We start from the raw sequence: 19853 nt of genomic DNA, 5'->3' as shown, positions 1-19853 counted from the left end.
TTGAGTTGGGTTTGCTTCCAGATTTCATTGGGAGTTAGTTTTTGTACAGCATTGTATCCTTGTAGTAGTTTATGTACCAGGTCATCATCCGGAAAATCCTTGCCCCAGTTAGCCACTGAAGAAGACGACAAGGAGGGGGAGGTCTTGAGTAGCATGGGTTTGTATATGTCTGAGATCTTGTACGTGCCTTCCGATAGTAGCCGGTCTGTGAAGTTAGGGGAGAATCTTTTATTGCATTCATTGCAGATGGCGCGTAGGAAGTCCGTGCATTGCCAGAAATGGAAAGCGTGGGATTGGGGTAGAGCGAAAAGCTTGGCTACTGCGTCGAAAGTCAGAGTGTGTCCAGTTGTAGGGTCGCATATAGAAATGAAATGTGTGAGCCCCTTCTCTTGCCAGACTTTGAAGGGTTTGTGCTCTGTGCCTGGGGTGAAACTGGGGTTTCCTTGGATCGGGAGGTGTCTTGACATGAATGGGCAGAGTCCAAGGCTTTTTCTACTTTCCCTCCAGGCGATGACAGTGTCCCTGAGCAGTAAATTGTGTTGGAGTATGGGGGTGATCGACTTCCACTTGCAGTGGAGGAGAGCTGCCAGGGAGAAGGGGTGGACCATGGCAGATTCAAGGGAATAATTTGAGTACCGTGAGGATTGCGTTATCCAGTCTAGACCAAATCTTAACAAACAAGCTAAATTGTAGAGTCTGACATGCGGGAGACTGACACCCCCCTCGCCTCTGGGAAGACACATCTTTTTTAAAGCAATACGTGGTCTCTTGCCATGCCAAATACATTTGGAAATAGCCAATTCTAGAGTTTTGACTTCTTTGTGTCGGAGGAGTAAAGGAATGGTCTGCATCGGATATAATAGTCTGGCAAAGCTGACCATTTTGACCAGGTGGCATCTTCCCAAAAGCGAGAGAGGTAGATCCAACCAGTTCACCAGTTCTCGCGAAATCTTTTGTATCAGTGGGGGATAGTTTAGGTGGTACAGAGAGGAAGGCATTTTACCGATCTTAATGCCGAGGTAAGTGATATGGGAAGTGGCAACCGAAAATATGGAGTGACATGACCAAGTGGGCGACGGTGAAGAGCCTAGGGGGAGGATCTCACTCTTGCTATAATTAATCCGAAGACCCGAGCAGACACGGAAAGTTTCGAAAACGTTCTTGACGGTGAGTATATCTAAAGAGGGATTCGCCATAAAAATATGGTTGTCGCCGAACAGAGAGGAACGGAGTTCGTGGACACCGACCCTAATTCCACGTAAAGGGGCTACCTGGTTGAGATGTCTGGATAAAGGTTCTAAGGCTATGTTGAAAAGGAGTGGGGAGAGGGGGAAGCCTTGACGGGTCCCCTTGTGGAGGCGAAATTCCTTCGAGAGGAGTCCCGCTGCTACTAGTTTTGCTGAGGGAGAGGTGTACATGGCATTGATAAGGTGACAAAAAGGTCCGGAAAAGCCCATTTTGGCCATTGAAAGAGAGAGCCATTCGAAGCTGACATTATCGAATGCCTTCTCTGCGTCTAATGTGATTATGGCAAAGTCACCTTTGGGGTGTTGTTTGGCGTGCTCCAGAGCTAGCATCACTTTACGGAGGTTTAGAGTAGCCGTTCTACCTTTCACAAAGCCCGATTGTGCTGGGTGGATGAGGGAAGGGATAATGTCAGAAAGCCTATTTGCCACGATTTTGGAGAGGATTTTGACATCCAGGTTCAATAAAGATATCGGTCTATAAGAGCCGGGTTCTAGGGGGTCTTTTCCCTTTTTGGATAGTAATTTGATGATGGCCTGGTTGCCCGAGGGAAGGTATGATCCACCGGACCATATCCCGGAGTAGACCGTGTGGAGAGTGGGTTCTAGAACGTTTTGTAGTGTCTTATAAAATTCTCCCGTGAAGCCATCGGGTCCCGGGGCCTTATAAGGGGCAGTTTTGCGGATAGTGTTTTATATCTCAGCAAGGGATATGGGAGCGTTTAGAGATTCCAATTGGGAGGGAGTGAGTTTAGGCATCTCTAGGCGTTCCAGAAAGGCGTCAGCCGTTTGTTTATGGATGGGGTCGGGGGTGTACAGGGCCGAGTAGTACTGGAGCATCGTCTCATTAATTGTTGGGGGGGTGGCGTGTACGTTGCCGCTAGAGTCCCTCAGGGAAGTGATATGAGTGGGTTTAAAGGTACCTTTGCATAACCTGGCTAGCAATTTGCCCGATTTATTACCAAACTTGTGAAGGGTGGCATCTAGGTGTGCTTTTTTGACTGACTCTAATGTGTCTGCCCAGGTGTCGAAAGAACTCTTAGCGGCATGCCACTCGGTCCTATCCTTTGGGGAGTCAGAGGAGTAGAGGGCCCTTTGTGCCTGGTGTAGTCGTGCGCTAGCTAATTTGTATTTGGAGACAGTGTTTTTTTTGAAGGAGGCAGCATAAGAGATGATCCGTCCCCTGAGGAATGCCTTACCAGCGTCCCAGAAGAGGTTCGGGGAAGTAATATGGGGGGCATTGGCCATGGAGTATTCCAGCCATTCCTTTTCTATGTAGCGTTGGAAATCAGCATGGTTGTGAAGGTACGAGGGAAAGCGCCAGATCTTAGGGTTCGGAGGGAGGTCAAGGTTGTCGAGTGAGATCGAGACTGGGGCATAGTCAGAGACAGCAATATCGAGGATATCGGTGGCCGAAACCATAGGGATTAGATCGTCAGAACCAAAAAAGTAGTCTATCCTGGTGAATACAGAGTGGGGGTTGGAGTAGAAAGTAAATTCCCTATCAGCAGGATGTGCTAGGCACCAGAGGTCACGAAGGCGGAGGGATTCCATAGTGGACGCAAAAAGTGAGGGGCGATTTGGGTCTGGGCTGGGATTTAGGTGCTTTGGGGAGGACCTGTCATCGACCTGGTGGAGGGTGTCGTTGAAGTCACCACCGATCAGGTGAGGAAGGTGGGTATTTTGGAGGAGCCACGCAGAGAGTTCGCTATAGAAAGACTTGCCGGGGCTATTGGGGGCGTAAACGTTGGAGACGACCAGCTCCTTGGAGCCTAGTCTGACCTGTGCTGAGAGAAGTCTACCCTGAGTGTCTGAGTTCACCGCGAGAACCGTGCATGGGAGATTTTTGTGTATTAATATGAGAACACCTGCTTTCCGACCTACGGCTTCTGAGCCTATGACCGTTCCCACCCATAGTTTTTGCATGCGGGAAAAGTCAGACGCAGATAGGTGGGTCTCCTGCAATAGTGCAATGTCTGTCTTGAGCCTTTTCAGGTGTCTAAGGATCTTCATCCTCTTATTCGGGGACCTGAGTCCTGAGTCCCTTCACATTCCAGGAGATTATTCTCATGTTAGGGGGCCTGTGGGGGGGGGGGGTTTGAGCAGAAGGCCAAGGAGGGGATCGAGAAATATGGGATTAAGGGGGGTCGCCACGACAGGGGGTGGGTAGTACCGAACCTCACAGGGGGGTAGTGGTGAGCAGGGCGGGTGTATACGGATGCGCCGGAGGGGAGGGAGAGAAGAAGGTGTAGAAGGTGAGGGGGGTGAAGGGGGGAGGGCCTGAAACATAGGCAACAGAAACAGTAACAACATTTGTAAGAACTTCACTTTTTTCCGCATGGAGTCACCGTACGAAGCCAGCCCCCATGTCACGATCCCGACAACATGTTGCCCGGGAGCCCAGATCAAAGTGCAGGGACCAAACGACATGTAGTCAGATACCCGAGATGGGGATAAATGGACAAGGGTTGCGTACAGTGAAGCCAGGTGGCACATTTCGATAGTCAAGACAAAAAAAAGCAGTGCAAACATAGGTTCGTGGGGAGACAACAACTAATGATGCATAGCAAACAAAAATGACCAGCGATAACAATTGGAGCATTGTATCATCTACCACGGGTGTAGCATAGAGGCCATAGTGAAATAAATCTACCTGTCCCCACGGCAGAGCAGCAGGGGTCCTCACATCGTGGGGAGGGACTCGGTGGATGGTCCAACAGTCAGAGGAATCGAGCGCTAAACATACGGAACAGGGTATGGAGCGTGCCCCTAGGGGAGGGGGTCAGTAAGAGGAGAGAGACATACAGCAGGTCCGCTATTATGTGGTGTGTCGAGGAAATTCCTGGGCTGAGGCCCTGAAGCGTTTGGGAGATTCTTTACGGGGGCTCCTTTGGTCCAAGGGCCTGTTGAGGGGGGCAGCCTTAGAGGGTGAGTGGGGGTGCGGATCCGCAAGGCGCGACCGTACAAAAGCTTCTGCTTCGGCGGGGTCCTGAAAGGTCAGATGATCTCCGTTCGGTGCTTTGAGGCGGAGAATCGCCGGAAAGGCCAGAGAGAATTTAATTTGTTGTTTAAATAGTTCCGAGCACACCTGCTGGAAGGCCTTCCTTTTCTTTGACACCTCGATGGAGTAGTCCGCAAAAACCAGCACTTTTACACCATCGATTTGTAGTTGGCGGGCTTGCCGGAAGGTTTGCAGAATAAGGGACTTGTCAGCATAGTTGAGATACTTAGCAATAATGGGCCGCAGGGATTTGCGTTCAGAGTTAAAAGCCCCCCATGCGGTGCGCCCTTTCTACCATGTAAGGGCCTACGAGGCCTAGTGCTTCTGGGATGCGTCGAGAGCAAAACTCAGACAGGGCGGATGATTGGAGTGACGCCCTATTCTCCAAATCATCTAACTTTTGTAATACGTACTGGTTAGTTTTCTCTTGGGCATGCTCTATGGCCTGGGCTTGGTAAAGCTCATCCTCAGCGTTAGAAAGACGGTGTTCAATGTCATTAAGCCTTTTGCCGTGTTCCCCCATCTGGGCCTTAATTTGTGCCATCCCTGCATTTACGGCTTTTTCCACTAAAGCCGCAATCATGGGGGATAATAACGCCGCCACGGCCTGGGCAATGCGTTCGGTGGTGTTGTCCCCCGTCTGCTGGGGCTGTGGTACATGTGGAGGAGGAGGGAGGGAGGTGCTGTCGCTTACCTCCATGTCCGCCTGAGGTGCGGTGGGCCGCGGAGCGGAGTAGGCCGCGACCGGGGCCTCGATTTGGGAGAGCGCCGGCGGAGGTGAAGCCGTCTGGGCTGTGGTCGTGCAGGCGCCCGATTTCTCCACAAATCGGTCCATGGGCGCTGGATGCCTCGTCCAGGTGAAGAGTGAGACTCGGGGGGGCTCTCTGGCAGGTTTAAAAAGCCGATTCTTGATTGTGCTGCGGGAGCTGAGGAGAAGCGCTGTCACTCCATGCGGCGCCGGAACCGGAAGTTTACTAATGGGGAGATGTGTTCTAATGTTCTGAAGTTTATGCAGGAACTATTTTCCACAGTTACATTGGCCCAGCATGGACCGATGTAAATATGTACCGTATGTGCCATACCTGGCCGATCCCTGTGGAAGCTGGATATTACTGCAGTAGGCACCTCTATGACAGTGATCAACATTATCTTCTGAGTCCTGTGCCAAGCATTGTGTATTGTGAACACAGAAGGTCGCTAATTCCACATGGGCTCCATTTAGAGAACAGTTTTACAAAGCATTCTCTTATTGGAAGAGGTGGCGAGTTCAGGTGGTGACATCATCTCTATCTTTTATAATCAGAGATTGCTTTTCATATGCATACTTACTTTGCTTCAAACTGGACCGATGTACCTATGGAAAACAGTCCATGTCTAAACTTCAGCATTAAAAAAATACCTTTTTCAAGACACCTTAGTGAGGCATCAAGCCAATCTGCAGGAATGTGAATAAATTCTTAAAAGGGAACCTGTCAGAAACAAAAGCTGCCATTTCTAACTTGTTTTATCAAAGGTAAATATTTAGGGCTAGGTCAGGTCAGGTGGTGTTCTGGAACGCACTCCCAGACCAGGTGGCAGGAATCATGACTGAAGGATATGTATCAGTGATCTCTAGTAGTCTTCAATTGGCCGTCGTATCCCTGTTACTATCTATGGAACTGATCCACAGAATCAGTTTCTCATAGATAGGCAGAAGATCCGACATGTGTAAGGGACTTACACTGTTGGATCTTAGGATGCAGTACCTCGGCCGTCGCTGGGGGCATTTCTCGTCGAAATGCCGCGTCGGGTATGCAAATTAGCACTTACGAAGATCCACAAATCGGTTTCCCTTCGTGAAGTCTCCGGAAGTTGTTAGTTTGCAAACGCAAAATTAGGGCTACTTTTACATAGTGTAAAGTTAGTACACCATGTAAAAGTAGACCCTTCTTTCCCGCGACGCTGTAAATTTTTTTTTTTTTTTTTTTCCCCGCCGCATCTCTTTTTTTTCCCGGCGCGATTCACAAACTCGGCGTAACGTAATTTCGCGCAATGCACGTCGGGAAAATCGCGTCGGGAGCATGCGCAGTACGTCCGGCGCGGGAGCACGCCTAATTTAAATGGGACTCGCCCCATTAGATTGGGCACGCCTTGCGCCGGCCGGATTTAAGTTACACCGCAGAAAATTTCTAGGTAAGTGCTTTGTGGATCGGGCACTTAGGTAGAAATTTTCCGGCGGTGTAACTTAAATCCGAATATTTAAGTTACACCCGCTGGCTGTGGATCTGGCCCTAAGTTCTTACTTTCATATAAAGTGGCATTCTAATAATGAACACAACACTCTTAGGCCTCATTCAAACTGACAATGACATACATGTGTTACTATGTGTTTAAAGGACATTTACAAATGTGTATAAATGCATGCAATAGATGTAAATTTACACTGTGTGTTTACATTCTTTTATATACTTTCAGTTTAGCTGTATTTAGAGATATAAGATTCTTTGCTTCAAGGTCAGATACTCTGAATGCAAAAAACATGTAAAACACAAGTACATGTAAGTGCAGGAGAAATTGATCCGAGGAGCATAAAGTTTGTTTATACCTCCCAGGTATCCTGTTTAAAGTGTTACTAAACCCAGTAGCCTGCATTCACTATATCTGGTCTCCCACAGTACACAAAACATGGAAATGCAATTATTTTAGTAAATATAAACTGCCAAGTACCCTTTATATAACAGTCTTGTGACTTCTATAGCTCTCCTGCATTGACAGGCTGATTGTACTGTTGTGAGTTTAGTAAAACTTTAGCATAAACCAAATGAAGGAGGCTAGTGTGAATGCAGCCTTAAAATTCTCATCATAAATTAGGTTTATCTGCTAAATAATTATATTAATTTACCTTAAAGCCATAGAAAGTGGAAGTGTAGGAAATATTTGTGATGAAATTTGCATTTCTGAAGTACCAATTGAAGGAATTGGCATTAGGCAGTAAGGCCATCCATCCACCGGGGTGAGTTAAACGTTTAAGTAAGCAGGGGACAACAGTGAGACCTAAATTGAATACAAACATAATAGAGGTAACAAAAAAAAACCTTGAGAACTGGTCAAAAGAGTATAAAAAAGGGTGGGGTGAAAGAAGGAAGAAAAATAAAAAGGAGTAGTAACAGGAAAATAAAAGAAAAGAAAAACAAAATGAGAAGGTAAAGGATAGGAAGAGAAGAGAAGAGAAGAGAAGAGAAGAGAAGAGAAAAGCTTTATCCGAGTACATGCAGCTATCGGAAACATTGCTACATATTTACTTGGAGTTTACTAAGATCTTGTGCAAAGCCAATAAACCAAGAAAAACTTACCAAAGGAGTTGGAAATGATGACATCTTTCCAGAGAAGGGAGGATGGAGATGGGTTATTGAATGCCAGTCGGTGAAAACTGACAGTAGAGTTACAGACAAAACCAGGGAAACCAGCACTCCAATCACTATGTTGGCTACACTGTGTTGGGTCAAGCAGTCCACTTGCTGGTACCACCTTTGCTCCTGTTTTTCCTAAATGAAAAGAATGTTTTTCATAATTTCAAAACTGTGGGTCATAAAAAGCAGTATTTTATCTCTGTAAATTCTAGGATTTGCTGGTGGATGCAGATATTTAGAGCCATTGTACCTACTCACTGTACAAAATAGGTAAACGATGCTGATTAACCTTTCTGATTCCAGCATTGGCTTATGCAAGCTTCAAATTAAGGCAACCACCACGCTGAGAGGCTGATGGAGTATCTGAGCATTCCCAACTACACTATGGGGGTTATCCTCAAAAGAGATACTCCGACTTAACTGCTGTTCAGTCTGTGTGTAACTTTGGAAACGATCCTCAAAAGGCTTTTTCCAAAGTTACACAGAAGATCCGGCATGTGTAATTGAATTACACTGCCTAATTTTAGGATGCAGTACCGCATCCGCCGCTGGGGGCATTTCGAGTCGAAATGCCGTTGCTAGTATGCAAATTAGCACTTAAGGCGATCCACAAAGCTTTCTAGCTTCCTTTTTGCGCCGTAAGTGTTATTTTGCAAGTGTAAAATTAGGGCTCGTTCTACAAAGTGTAAACTAGTTACACCTTGTAAAGGCCCATTCCAGCGACGGCATTTGGTATGCTTTCCCGAGGGAGAACTCCACGGCAATTTGTAAAAAACAAAACCGGCATGGGTTCCCCCCCAGGAGCATACCAGGCCCTTAGGTCTGGCATGGGTTGTAAGGAGACCCCCCCACGCCGAAAAATTGACGTAGGGGGTCCCCCTACAATCCATACCAGACCCGTATCCAAAGCACGCTACCCGGCCGGCCAGGAAGGGAGTGGGGACGAGCGAGCGCCCCCCCCCTCCTGAGCCGTGCCAGGCCGCGTGCCCTCAACATGGGGGGGTTGGGTGCTCTGGGGCAGGGGGGCGCACTGCGGGCCCCCCCACCCCAGAGCACCCTGTCCCCATGTTGATGAGGACAGGACCTCTTCCCGACAACCCTTGCCGTTGGTTGTCGGGGTCTGCGGGCGGAGGCTTATCGGAATCTGGGAGTCCCCTTTAATAAGGGGGCCCCCAGATACCGGCCCCCCACCCTAAGTGAATGGATATGGGGTACATCGTACCCCTATCCATTCACCTGGAGGCAAAAAGTAAAAGTTAATAAACACACAACACAAGGCTTTTTAAAATATTTTATTATTCTGCTCCGGACGCCCCCCCTGTCTTCGTTATTAGCTCAATTACCAGGGGGGGCTTCTTCTTCCGCTCTCCGGGGGTCTTCTCCGCTCTCCGGGGGGGGTTTCTTCTTCCGCTCTCTGGGGGGGGGCTTCTCTGGACTCCGGGGGTCTTCTTCCATCTTCTCCCCTCTTCCGCTCTTGACTCGGCGAACCCCGGTTCTTCTGCAGCTCTCCGGTGCCTTCTTCTTCAGCGCTGGCTGCCTGCTATGTTTGTGTGTTAGCTCGATTTCAAACAGGCAGCCAGCGCGGTCTTCTGTGGCGTCAGGGTCTTCTCTTCCTTTCTTCCGATGTTGCCTCGTCGCCTGTTGTCGCTGTAATGATGGAAGCGCGCCTTGCATCACATTTATATAGGCATCACCGTCCCATCATGCTCCGGCAGGTACCCACGTGGTGGGTGCCTACCCACGTGCACCCACCACGTGGGTACCTACCGGAGCATGATGGGACGGTGATGCCTATATAAATGGGATGCAAGGCGCGCTTCCATCATTACAGCGACAAGAGGCGACGAGGCAACATCGGAAGAACAGAAGACCAGAAGACCCTGATGCCACAGAAGACCGCGCTGGCTGCCTGTTAGAAATTGAGCTAACACACAAACATAGCAGGCAGCCAGCGCTGAAGAAGAAGGCACCGGAGAGCTGCAGAAGAACCGGGGTTCGCCGAGTCAAGAGCGGAAGAGGGGAGAAGATGGAAGAAGACCCCCGGAGTCCGGAGAAGCCCCCCCCCGGAGAGTGGAAGAAGAAACCCCCCCCGGAGAGCGGAGAAGACCCCCGGAGAGCGGAAGAAGAAGCCCCCCCTGGTAATTGAGCTAATAACGAAGACAGGGGGGGCGTCCGGAGCAGAATAATAAAATATTTTAAAAAGCCTTGTGTTGTGTGTTTATTAACTTTTACTTTTTGCCTCCAGGTGAATGGATAGGGGTACGATGTACCCCATATCCATTCACTTAGGGTGGGGGGCCAGTATCTGGGGGCCCCCTTATTAAAGGGGACTCCCAGATTCCGATAAGCCTCCGCCCGCAGACCCCGACAACCAATGGCAAGGGTTGTCGGGAAGAGGTCCTGTCCTCATCAACATGGGGACAGGGTGCTCTGGGGTGGGGGGGCCCGCAGTGCGCCCCCCTGCCCCAGAGCACCCAACCCCCCCATGTTGAGGGCACGCGGCCTGGCACGGCTCAGGAGGGGGGGGGGGGCGCTCGCTCGTCCCCCCTCCCTTCCTGGCCGGCCGGGTAGCGTGCTTTGGATACGGGTCTGGTATGGATTGTAGGGGGACCCCCTACGTCAATTTTTCGGCGTGGGGGGGTCTCCTTACAACCCATGCCAGACCTAAGGGCCTGGTATGCTCCTGGGGGGGGGAACCCATGCCGTTTTTTTCTTTGAAAATGGGCATGGAGTTCTCCCTCAGGAATGCATGCCGCTGTCATTTTTTTTATCCCCGACGCAACTTTAAGCCGTCGCGATCCTCAAAACTCGGCGTAACGTAACTTCGCGCATGCGCAGTACGGCCGGCGCGCATGCGCAGTACGGCCGGCGCGGGAGCGCGCCTCATTTAAATGGGACTCGCACCATTTGAATAGGAACGCCTTGCGCCGGCGGAATTTTAGTTACACAGCCTGAAATTTCTAGATAAGTGCTTTGTGGATCAGGCACTTAGGTAGAAACTTTAAGGCAGTGTAACTTAAATTGGATTTTTTAAGTTACGTCAGGTTTTTGTGGATCTGGCCCTATATTCCTAAAGGGTTGTGAACACCTGATCAGCACATCTATATACTGTAAGCTTGTTGAACATTGTCTTTAATATGGAAACCCTCCCCATCTCTATTTGCCACTGTAGCAGTCTTCACTCTTTTTTGGAATGCTTGGCAAAAGATTTTAGAGTGTGTGCCCATTCAGCCTAAATAGTTGACTTGTGACTTTCCACATCAAAGTTTCCAAACCATGTTTTTAAGAAGCTGGCTTTTTGTGTGTAGTCATGCTGGGACTGAAAATGGGTTTTCCTAAACGGTGGTCATAAAATTGTGTAAAATATCTTTGTATGCTGTAGCATTAACATGTTCCTTCACTAAAAACAACTGAACTCAATAATTTGGAGGAATGGATATACAGTATATAATCTATACAGGAATTGTAGTTTTTTGTTTGGTTGGGAGGTGGGTAATTTCTATGATTACATTGGGTGCTCGATTATCTTCTTTGTTTTTTGGGCATGGCTCTAGATAATATTCATTAGTACTAACCCAATTTTAAACCAAATCATTTTACCTGTAAGAGTTCCATCCATGTCAGTTAAAACAACTTCATGTTCCCACCGGAATCCAGCCTTGTTGGGTACATTAAAATATTGTATTCCATTAAACCTTGCATTCCATCCTCCACACCTGTCAATGCACACTCCAGCAATTGATGTCACTGCAATCGCTGCACAGTTTGGTCTGTCAAAATTCATAAACTTGACTGATGATACTGTCAGTCCTTCATCGAATGGTAGAGTTATGCCCCTAGCTGTGCAAAAACTAGAGCCAAGTCCTAGTTCATCCAGATGGCCCACAATTATGGCATTCTTAAGGACAGCTCCATAGGTCTCACCCCATCCACCAACGTAAGATGGAAGAACTCTCTTGGTTTCTATGCCAGAATCTTCATTATTTACCATGGTGAAGTTATGAAACTGAAGAGCCCCTCCATTTACCCATTCAGCCCCTTTCTGACAGTTCCATGTGGTCAATGATTTGAAAACAGCAGGAGATGGTGTAGAAGAACTGCAAGATCCTTCTACCATGGGAAAGTATTCTTGAAATATCCAGATGCCATACCATCCCTGAGAATGGACAGTGTTGTTGTAAAATTCACCAAGTGGCACTCGTTTCTGGCAAATGTTCGGGTCATAGGATGGACCATCTGGGTGGTCATTCATTCTGTACCAAAAACCAAAATGTGTGCCACCAGCAGCTGCATTGTGCCTAATGGTGTTGTTTGGATTTGTTACCCAATACGCTGCTGGTGTAATGTCATCGTTCAGTAGACTGGTACTTTGCTGGACAAATACTGCCAGGTTGTACTGAAGCACATTGCCATGTTCTATGCCATCCTCAATGAAGAAGGCTCCTCCCATTATATCATAAATGACGTTGTATTCAACAAGAAGATGGTGAGTGTTGTGTATAGTTATTGCTCTGTTGTAGGTCTGGTGGATTCCACAGCCCCGTACATATGACTTATACTGGACATCACCCATTAAATGCCAGTTAATAGGATAACGTCCCAACCGGAAAGCTTGACCTGCATGGAAAATCTGAAAGACAAATATTTACAATGTTTCTGTTTTGAAATGCTTATGCTATTGATAATATTAGGTGATGAAAATGTAGCGCTAAGTGTTCAGAGGGAACATACATATACAAAATGAGTCCCCGAAATCATGAGCAGACAATAATGATGAAATTAAAATCCACATAAAAGTGATATGTGACAAAGATTGTCCATTCAAAAAACAATAAAAGAAAAGATGAAGCTGGACGTGGACCAAATAGACCATCAAGTAACCCTTCTTGCGGAGAGATACATAGAGGTAGAATACTCTTACTGGAGTTGATGGATCTACCTGTCAGCGGCAGCAGATCATTAAAGCATAAGAAATCCTAGTGGTGAGTCTCGGCAGCTTGTATGAAGGCTCTCACTGCTGAAAACCGTTAATGGTGAGCATGGACCCAGAATACAGCCGTGGACAATCTTTATTCGAGAAATCCCAGGCCGGAGAGGAACTCAGGGTGCACTAGATGTCATTATAGTTCTTAAAAAAATGAAGAAAAACTACCAGTCCTTTTCAGGGCTGTAGATGGCACATTGGAGCGAGGCTCCTTTTACACGTTCTTTCCTGTCTCCGAATACTGAGTATTCGAAGACAGGAAAGAACATGTGAAGGGAGCAGTGCCGATCCTGACCTCCCTGGGGTCCTAAGCAAAATGACATAGCACATTAAAAATGAGAAGCGGGGGGCGCTGACGACAGTGACATGTCACATTAAAGAAAGTTGAGAAGCGGGGGAGGGGGTGTTCTGCTGTCGAAAATGACATCTTACATTAAATTGAGAAGCAGGGGGTGCTGACTTCTTACCTCTTCTCCCATGCAGCCAGCGAGTTGAGAAGCGGGGGTGAGGGGGGGAAAATGACTTCTCACCAGGCGGGGCCTCTAGTAATTTGGGGGGCCCTTCGCAGCTTTGCTGGGCCCTAAGCGGCTTGCATAGTGAGCCCTATAGGGCGGATCGGCCCTGGAAGGGATCCTCGCTCCAATGTGCCATCTACAGCCCTGAAAAGGACTGGTAGTTTTTCTTCATTTTTTTAAAGAACTATAATGACATCGACACAAAACAAAAACTGCGCTAATGTCTCCCCACCCCTGACCCTAGGCAGCAGCTGGCGTGTGAATCACAAGGAAATATAAACAAAGAAAAAGCCGCGCCACTATAATGACATCTAGTGCACCCTGAGTTCCTCTCCGGTCTTGGTTTTCTCGAATAAAGATTGTCCACGGCTGTATTCTGGGTCCATGCTCACCATCTACGGTTTTCAGCAGTGAGAGCCTTCATACAAGCTGCCGAGACTCACCACTAGGATTTCTTATTCTTTAATGATCTGCTGCCGCTGACAGGTAGATCCATCAACTCCGGTAAGAGTATTCTACCTCTATGTATCTCTCCGCAAGAAGGGTTACTTGATGGTCTATTTGGTCCACGTCCAGCTTCATCTTTTCTTTTATTGTTTTTTGAATGGACAATCTTTGTCACATATCACCTTTATGTGGATTTTAATTTCATCTTTTATGTCTGCTCAAGATTTTTGGGACTCATTTTATATATGTATGAACCCTCTGAACACTTAGCGCTACATTTTCACCATCTGCACATTTAGAATTTTAGTCACATTTTATGCAGCTGCTTTTTGTTTCACTATTTTTTGGACTAGCGCACATTTTCCCATTTTTCATATTGATAATATTAGTCCACTCAAAACTGATATTCAGTCCCGGTTCACAGTGTGCGATGCAAGAACACTGCAAATCCACTGCGGGTTGCCGCATCACACCTGACACGCAAGGCAGTACCCACTGCCATATGAGAACTGCTGGGAGTGTCAATACAATGTTAACCCATTGCCGACCCCTCGCACTCCGATGTGCTTCGGCAGAATGGCACTGCTGTGCATATTGGCGTACATGTACGTCCCCATTAATATGTACAGCCGTGGGTCGCGCACGCCCCGGTCGGGTACTCCGTGACTGCGCGCGCGGGACCTGTGGAACTGATCCTCGCCGGTATCCCGCGATCGGAGCACAGAGCTGATGAACGGGGAGAGGTAAGTGTAAACAAACCTCTCCCCGTGCTTCCTAGTCAGACTGTCACTGATCGTCTGTTCCCTGTCATCAGTGACGTCACACGCCAAGCCATGCCCCCACACAGTAAGAATCACTCCCTTAGGTAACACTTAACCCCTTCAGCGCCCCCTACATGTTAACCCCATTCACTGCCAGTGTCATTTTGACATTAATCCGTGCATTTTTTTAGCACCGATCACTGTAAAAATGACAATGGTCCCAAAAATGTGTCAAAAGTGTCCGATGTGTCCGCCATAATGTCGCAGTCTAGATAAAAATCGCTAATCACAGCCATTACTAGTAAAAAAAAAATATTAATAAAAATGCCATAAAACTATCCCCTATTTTGTAGACGCTATAACTTTTTAAATTGTCAGTTAAAGAGACGCAGTGCCAAATCACAAAAAGTGGCCTGTTCTTTGACCAGCAAAATGGTCCGGAGCTTAAGTGGTTAAAGGTGCACTCTGGAATAAAATAAATTAAAAAACCCTTGTAGTGAGGTCCCCACAACTGCTCATTAGGTATAAGGGTAGAAATGTACACATATTCCCAACATATCAGTTACCTCCACATATTCTATTCTTCCAATGGACTGCAGCTTGTCAGGCTCTGGTGAGTGAAACATTATACATCCTCCAAACTCATCACTTCCTATTGTCTCTCCAAACCTTCCCTGGAAACATGTTTGTGTAGCAAATTCACCTAAAACAAGAAATGGCACACTGTGTTCAACAAGGTAGTGTAAAGCGCAAATGGGACATGCACAGTTCCAAAACCCATGCCGTTGATAACAATAAAAACTCTCCGTAGTGATATAATATTAGCAAGTCTATAGACACTTCTACCAACATGGGCACCTCAACCCTTTTTTGAAGGAAGAGGGAGGAGCCAGAGTTGGAACACTATACACCCGTGTCAATGATCTCTAGGTGACACTAAAACTTTATGGAGAGCTAGGGTTGGATACTTTTTTAAATAGCAAGTTAGTTATTTGCCAACCTAAATATTATTTTTAACAACACAAAAGGCTTTTGTTTGGTACACTGTTTTAGCAAAAACCCTGCTGTGTTTTTTTTTTTTTTTTATATGTTGATAAATGCACAAAAGTTTAGGAAAACATTAATTGCTTATATTTTTTTTTTTGCCAAATAAATTCTACATACGTTATACTTTTTTTTAATATTGTAAATGTAATTGTATATGACAATAGCATTATTAAATAGATGGCATTGCCATCCCACAAAAGCCTTTAGATTGCTTGTGGTCAATATATTATAGCTGACATAGTGATCACATGGTGGGAAACCACTCCAATTAGCTCCTGATTTCAGAAGAAACCAGAACTGTTGATGACAGCTGGAATTTAGAGCCACCAGCGATGCAAAGTGTTGGCTGGTGGCTACTAAGGTGAGGACATTCATTAATGTATCTCCAGCACATGGTGTAATAATATGCAAATGCTATAGAAAACAGTAAATTACCTGTATCAAATCCATCTGGACAGGCTGGAATTGTATCACTCCATTCTGCATTGGTGAAACCTCTAACCACAATGTTTCTTGTAAGAAGGCCAACTTCAGCTCTAGCTTCAAAGACTGTTCCATCAGGCAAGGTGACTGATATGCCTAAGTGCTGGTAAACCAGTGACTTACTTAGGGTCAGGTTTTTGCCATCAGCAGACACAGATTGTAAAGTCATCTTCTCATTCTGACTTTGACTATGCCTATTGGGAAAATAATGCACTTATAAGGTCACCTGAAGGCTGAATGTGATCATATCAATGATTTATAAGTGGTGTGCAAATTGCTTCATATAGAACAATCCATATAGAACAGCAAAGATGACTCAATTTGCATATCAAATAAATATTTCTTTATTACTTTCAGTTAACATACCCTTCTCAAGCACGGATTTGCAATAAGTACAGCTAATATTGGTATAATGTTCTTCAGCTCTAAACCATCTGATGATATAGATTAAATGAAAAGGCATGCATCTGCATGCTGATACATAAAGGTACAACCATGTGAAATGACAAATAGATTGAAAGTTCTGGGGAAGAACCCCTAAAAATGATAGTCTCTAAATATATTCTCTGAATGGGTGTTGCAAAGAGAGCGAGGCTGCTTCAGGCGTGGGCTGGGGAACCTGATCACTATGAAGAAAGACAAAGAGAGGAGAGAGAAGCGCCAAGCCAATCCTTAAGCAGCATAAGAATTTATTCAGTATATTGGTAAAAACACAGAAAAATGTGTGAACAATGTGGGCGCACTTACAGAGTGCTAGAGTGGTTGGGAGCTTCCACATGCAGTGTTACAGGATCACAGGAGAACCGCTGGGAAGTCACTGTGGAGGGATCCATGAGCGCAGTATGTCAGCCACAGCTGAAGCCTCAACAAGCCTTGGAGAGACGCCGGCTGTGTGTCTCTGTGTGGGAGTGGTCCAGAGCTGTCAAACTGGGGAGCCGCCCACCACTGTCTGGCCAATCAGAACACGTTTAGAAGGCACGGCCACAGAAATCCCAATGCAGAAAACAGTCTGCTACTCCTCCCAAGTAGGGGGATACCACATGTGCCTTCAAAATGCATTCTGATTGGCCAGACAGCTCTGTGTGGGAGTGATGCAGAACTGTCAAACTGGGTTGCCACCCACCAATGTCTGGCCAATCAGAATGCATTTTGAATAACAACCCCAAACACACCTCCAAGAAGACCACTGCCTTGCTAAAGAAGCTGAGGGTAAAGGTGATGGACTGGCCAAGCATGTCTCCAGAACTAAACCCTATTGCGCATTTGTGGGGCATCCTCAAACAGAAGGGGGAGGAGTGCAAGGTCTCTAAAATCCACCAGATCCTTGATGTTGTCATGGAGGAGTGAAAGAGGACTCCAGTGGCAACCTGTGAAGCTCTGGTGAACTCCATGCCCAAGAGGGTTAAGGCAGTGCTGGAAAATAATGGTGGCCACAATATTTTTTGACACTTTGGGCCCAATTTGGACATTTTCACTTAGGAGTGTACTTACTTTTGTTGCCAGCAGATTAGTCATTAATGGCTGTGTTGAGTTATTTTGAGGGGACAGAATATCTACACTGTTATACAATCTTTACTGACTACTTGTTGTCACATGAAAAGATATAATACAATATTTAAAAAGGGAGGGGTATACTCACTTTTGTGAGATACTGTAAATTATACACAGTATATACATAGTACTACCCCATAAGGGCTGCTGGTGACTGTCTCCCCTATTCCTGCACAGCCAGGCAATACACATTTTTCACCTGAATCAAGACCCAATAAATCAGTCCCTGGGTGTGTTTTTGTTGTTTTTATTAGAGACAATAACTTGGATAGGGTAGAGGAGTTATGGGATGCCCAATTTGAGGGGAACCAATGAATGGGGACAACTTCCTTCCTCTGTGCAAAGTAAGGATCCTGGACTGTTCTCATTCCTAGACACCCTTAGTCTTTGAGGATCAGTGACAAAAGTCCCTTGAAGACTAGGAGCTCTTAGTCTCCTTTAGAAAAATAGCACAACAAACAGTATCTCTAATTGTCTGCAGGCACTACCAGTCTTCTTAGCTTGTCCACCAGCCCACTTGGATGCTTCCAAGTTTCCCCAGGGTAAGGGATAAAAGGGTTAAGCACAGCGCTGTCCTTCTGAAAGCTTGCTACACATTGTAGTCTCTCCCCTTGTGAAGATTGCTTCTCAAACCGTTCTGCTCATAGGATCTTCCCAAATCCCAAGGCAGCCTGAGCCAAACCTGGAGGCAGAGCCCCCCCCCCTAGACTCAGGGGTTGCCCCCTAGGCCACTGACAGCCTCCTCAGCACTTTATCTTCCACCGACTCCCCTGGTCACATGGCTCCACCATATTTAAAGAGGAGGTCCAGCCTGGTTGAAAAAAAAATAAAAGTCAGCAGCTACAAATAAGGTAGCTGCTGACTTTTAATATTAGGGCACTTACCTGTCCAGGGAGCCCGTGATGTCAGCACCGAAGCCGATCTTTGGATCGCCTCCCGGGTGCTTCGCCTGCCGCCATTCCTGGTAAGGGAACCAAGTAGTGAAGCCTTTCGGCTTCACTCCTGGTTCCCTACTGTACATGCACGAAGCACGCTGCGCTTTCTAATTGGCCCAGCAGCGGGGGAAGGAGGAGGGGGGGTCAAACTTCCGAGAGATCGGGCTGCAAACCCTCTCTGGAAGTGAGAAAGGGAATCTGTCAAAAACAGGTCCTCCTTGAAAGGTGCCAAATGTGGCGCTGGAGAAAAGGCGGAAGCATATAAGCGAGATTTCCACTTTTGGGTGGAACCCCGCTTTAAAGGTTGACCTAGCCACCTTGCTAGGACATTCTGCCTGGGGATTGGCCAAGTTTTCTCAAGTATAAAATTCAGAAACTAATTTCCAGATACTTCTATTAGCTTCTAGATAGCTGGGAACAGCACAACAGAAAATCATTGTGATGAGGGAAGAATAGTGTGCCATGTACCTGTGTCCAGTTGACGCAATCACAATTTCATCCCCAGCTTTCCAAGTCACACTTTGCTGTAGAAGCAGAGTAGAGCTTCCAGCCTCTGCAGTCTGCGCTAGACGGGTCCAAGTTACTGGCACTGGAATACCTAGAAAACATCAACAGGAGTCTGGTTCGACCTTTGCTGCTTGTTTTTCAATAAATTTCAATAAATAAAATTTGACTTACCGTGAAGATCTAAAGTTCCTTGCCTGACTGCCAATGTTTTTGCACCATACACAGGTAGCTCTGGGGAGCGTAAATGTCCATGCAAAGTGATGATAGCTTTGTGCTGGAATGGGGCAGCCTCAGTTCCAACCTAAATATAAACATAAAGCAAACCAACCTTATTATAGTCAATCATGTTTCAGTCCACGGATTCTCTTGTTATGTAGTAGCGCTTTGGTCAGCCATACCTGCATAACACCGTTATCTGTAATAAGAATATTCTCAGCCCGGAGCTCAATGTCAGCTTCATCAAAAACCAGAGTTCCTCCTGGTGTAAAAAAAAGGTAGGCATATTAAACTCTTATATTACCTACCTACACAGCAGAATGCATAGTATATACTGGTTTTGTTTAATAAAATACTACAATAATAAATTATAAAGTACATAAAAGAATAGTAATCACATGTCAGTCTACTTTAATGTACTACCCAACTTTTCAAACTAAATTGGGTCACATCAAGCCCTGACCCCATTATTTCACAGCGAGCCTACATATTACTGACTATATTTGGAAATGTCCCGAGGAATTAACTAAGCTTCCTGCTCCAATATAATGGTGCAGGAAACTGTCAGAAGTGGCACGTGCCACATTAACAGTGCAGACACCTGTTTAAGGTCTATCTGTGCCTCCTGCGCCAGTTTCTATTTCTGAATGAACTAGAAACGAATGAAGGTCTCTACTTGATTAACCTTCCTGGCGGTATGATTATTTCAGAAAAAAGGTGCTGAAAGAGGTACCATTATTTGCATGGAAATATGGCGTTTTATACTGTAGGCC

At 46.4% G+C, this 19853-nt stretch overlaps 1 protein-coding gene across 1 annotated transcript in view; it reads right to left on the bottom strand.

Moving 5' to 3' along the window:
• Positions 1-19853, bottom strand: part of LOC120941315 (fibrocystin-L-like) — a 319487-nt gene that overhangs the window by 81435 nt on the left and 218199 nt on the right. The window contains exons 45-52 of the mRNA XM_040354640.1: positions 19263-19342; positions 19036-19165; positions 18826-18955; positions 15824-16065; positions 14908-15044; positions 11235-12264; positions 7578-7769; positions 7127-7278 (exon numbers count right to left, since the gene is read on the bottom strand). Coding sequence (XP_040210574.1) covers positions 7127-7278; positions 7578-7769; positions 11235-12264; positions 14908-15044; positions 15824-16065; positions 18826-18955; positions 19036-19165; positions 19263-19342 — 2093 coding nt within the window. The remainder of the gene's footprint in view (positions 1-7126; positions 7279-7577; positions 7770-11234; positions 12265-14907; positions 15045-15823; positions 16066-18825; positions 18956-19035; positions 19166-19262; positions 19343-19853) is intronic.

Source organism: Rana temporaria, chromosome 5, assembly GCF_905171775.1.
Source record: "Rana temporaria chromosome 5, aRanTem1.1, whole genome shotgun sequence".
Lineage (NCBI taxonomy): Eukaryota > Metazoa > Chordata > Amphibia > Anura > Ranidae > Rana > Rana temporaria.
Note: the sequence above shows the minus strand (reverse complement) of the source record. Positions and strands in the feature narration are given on the sequence as shown.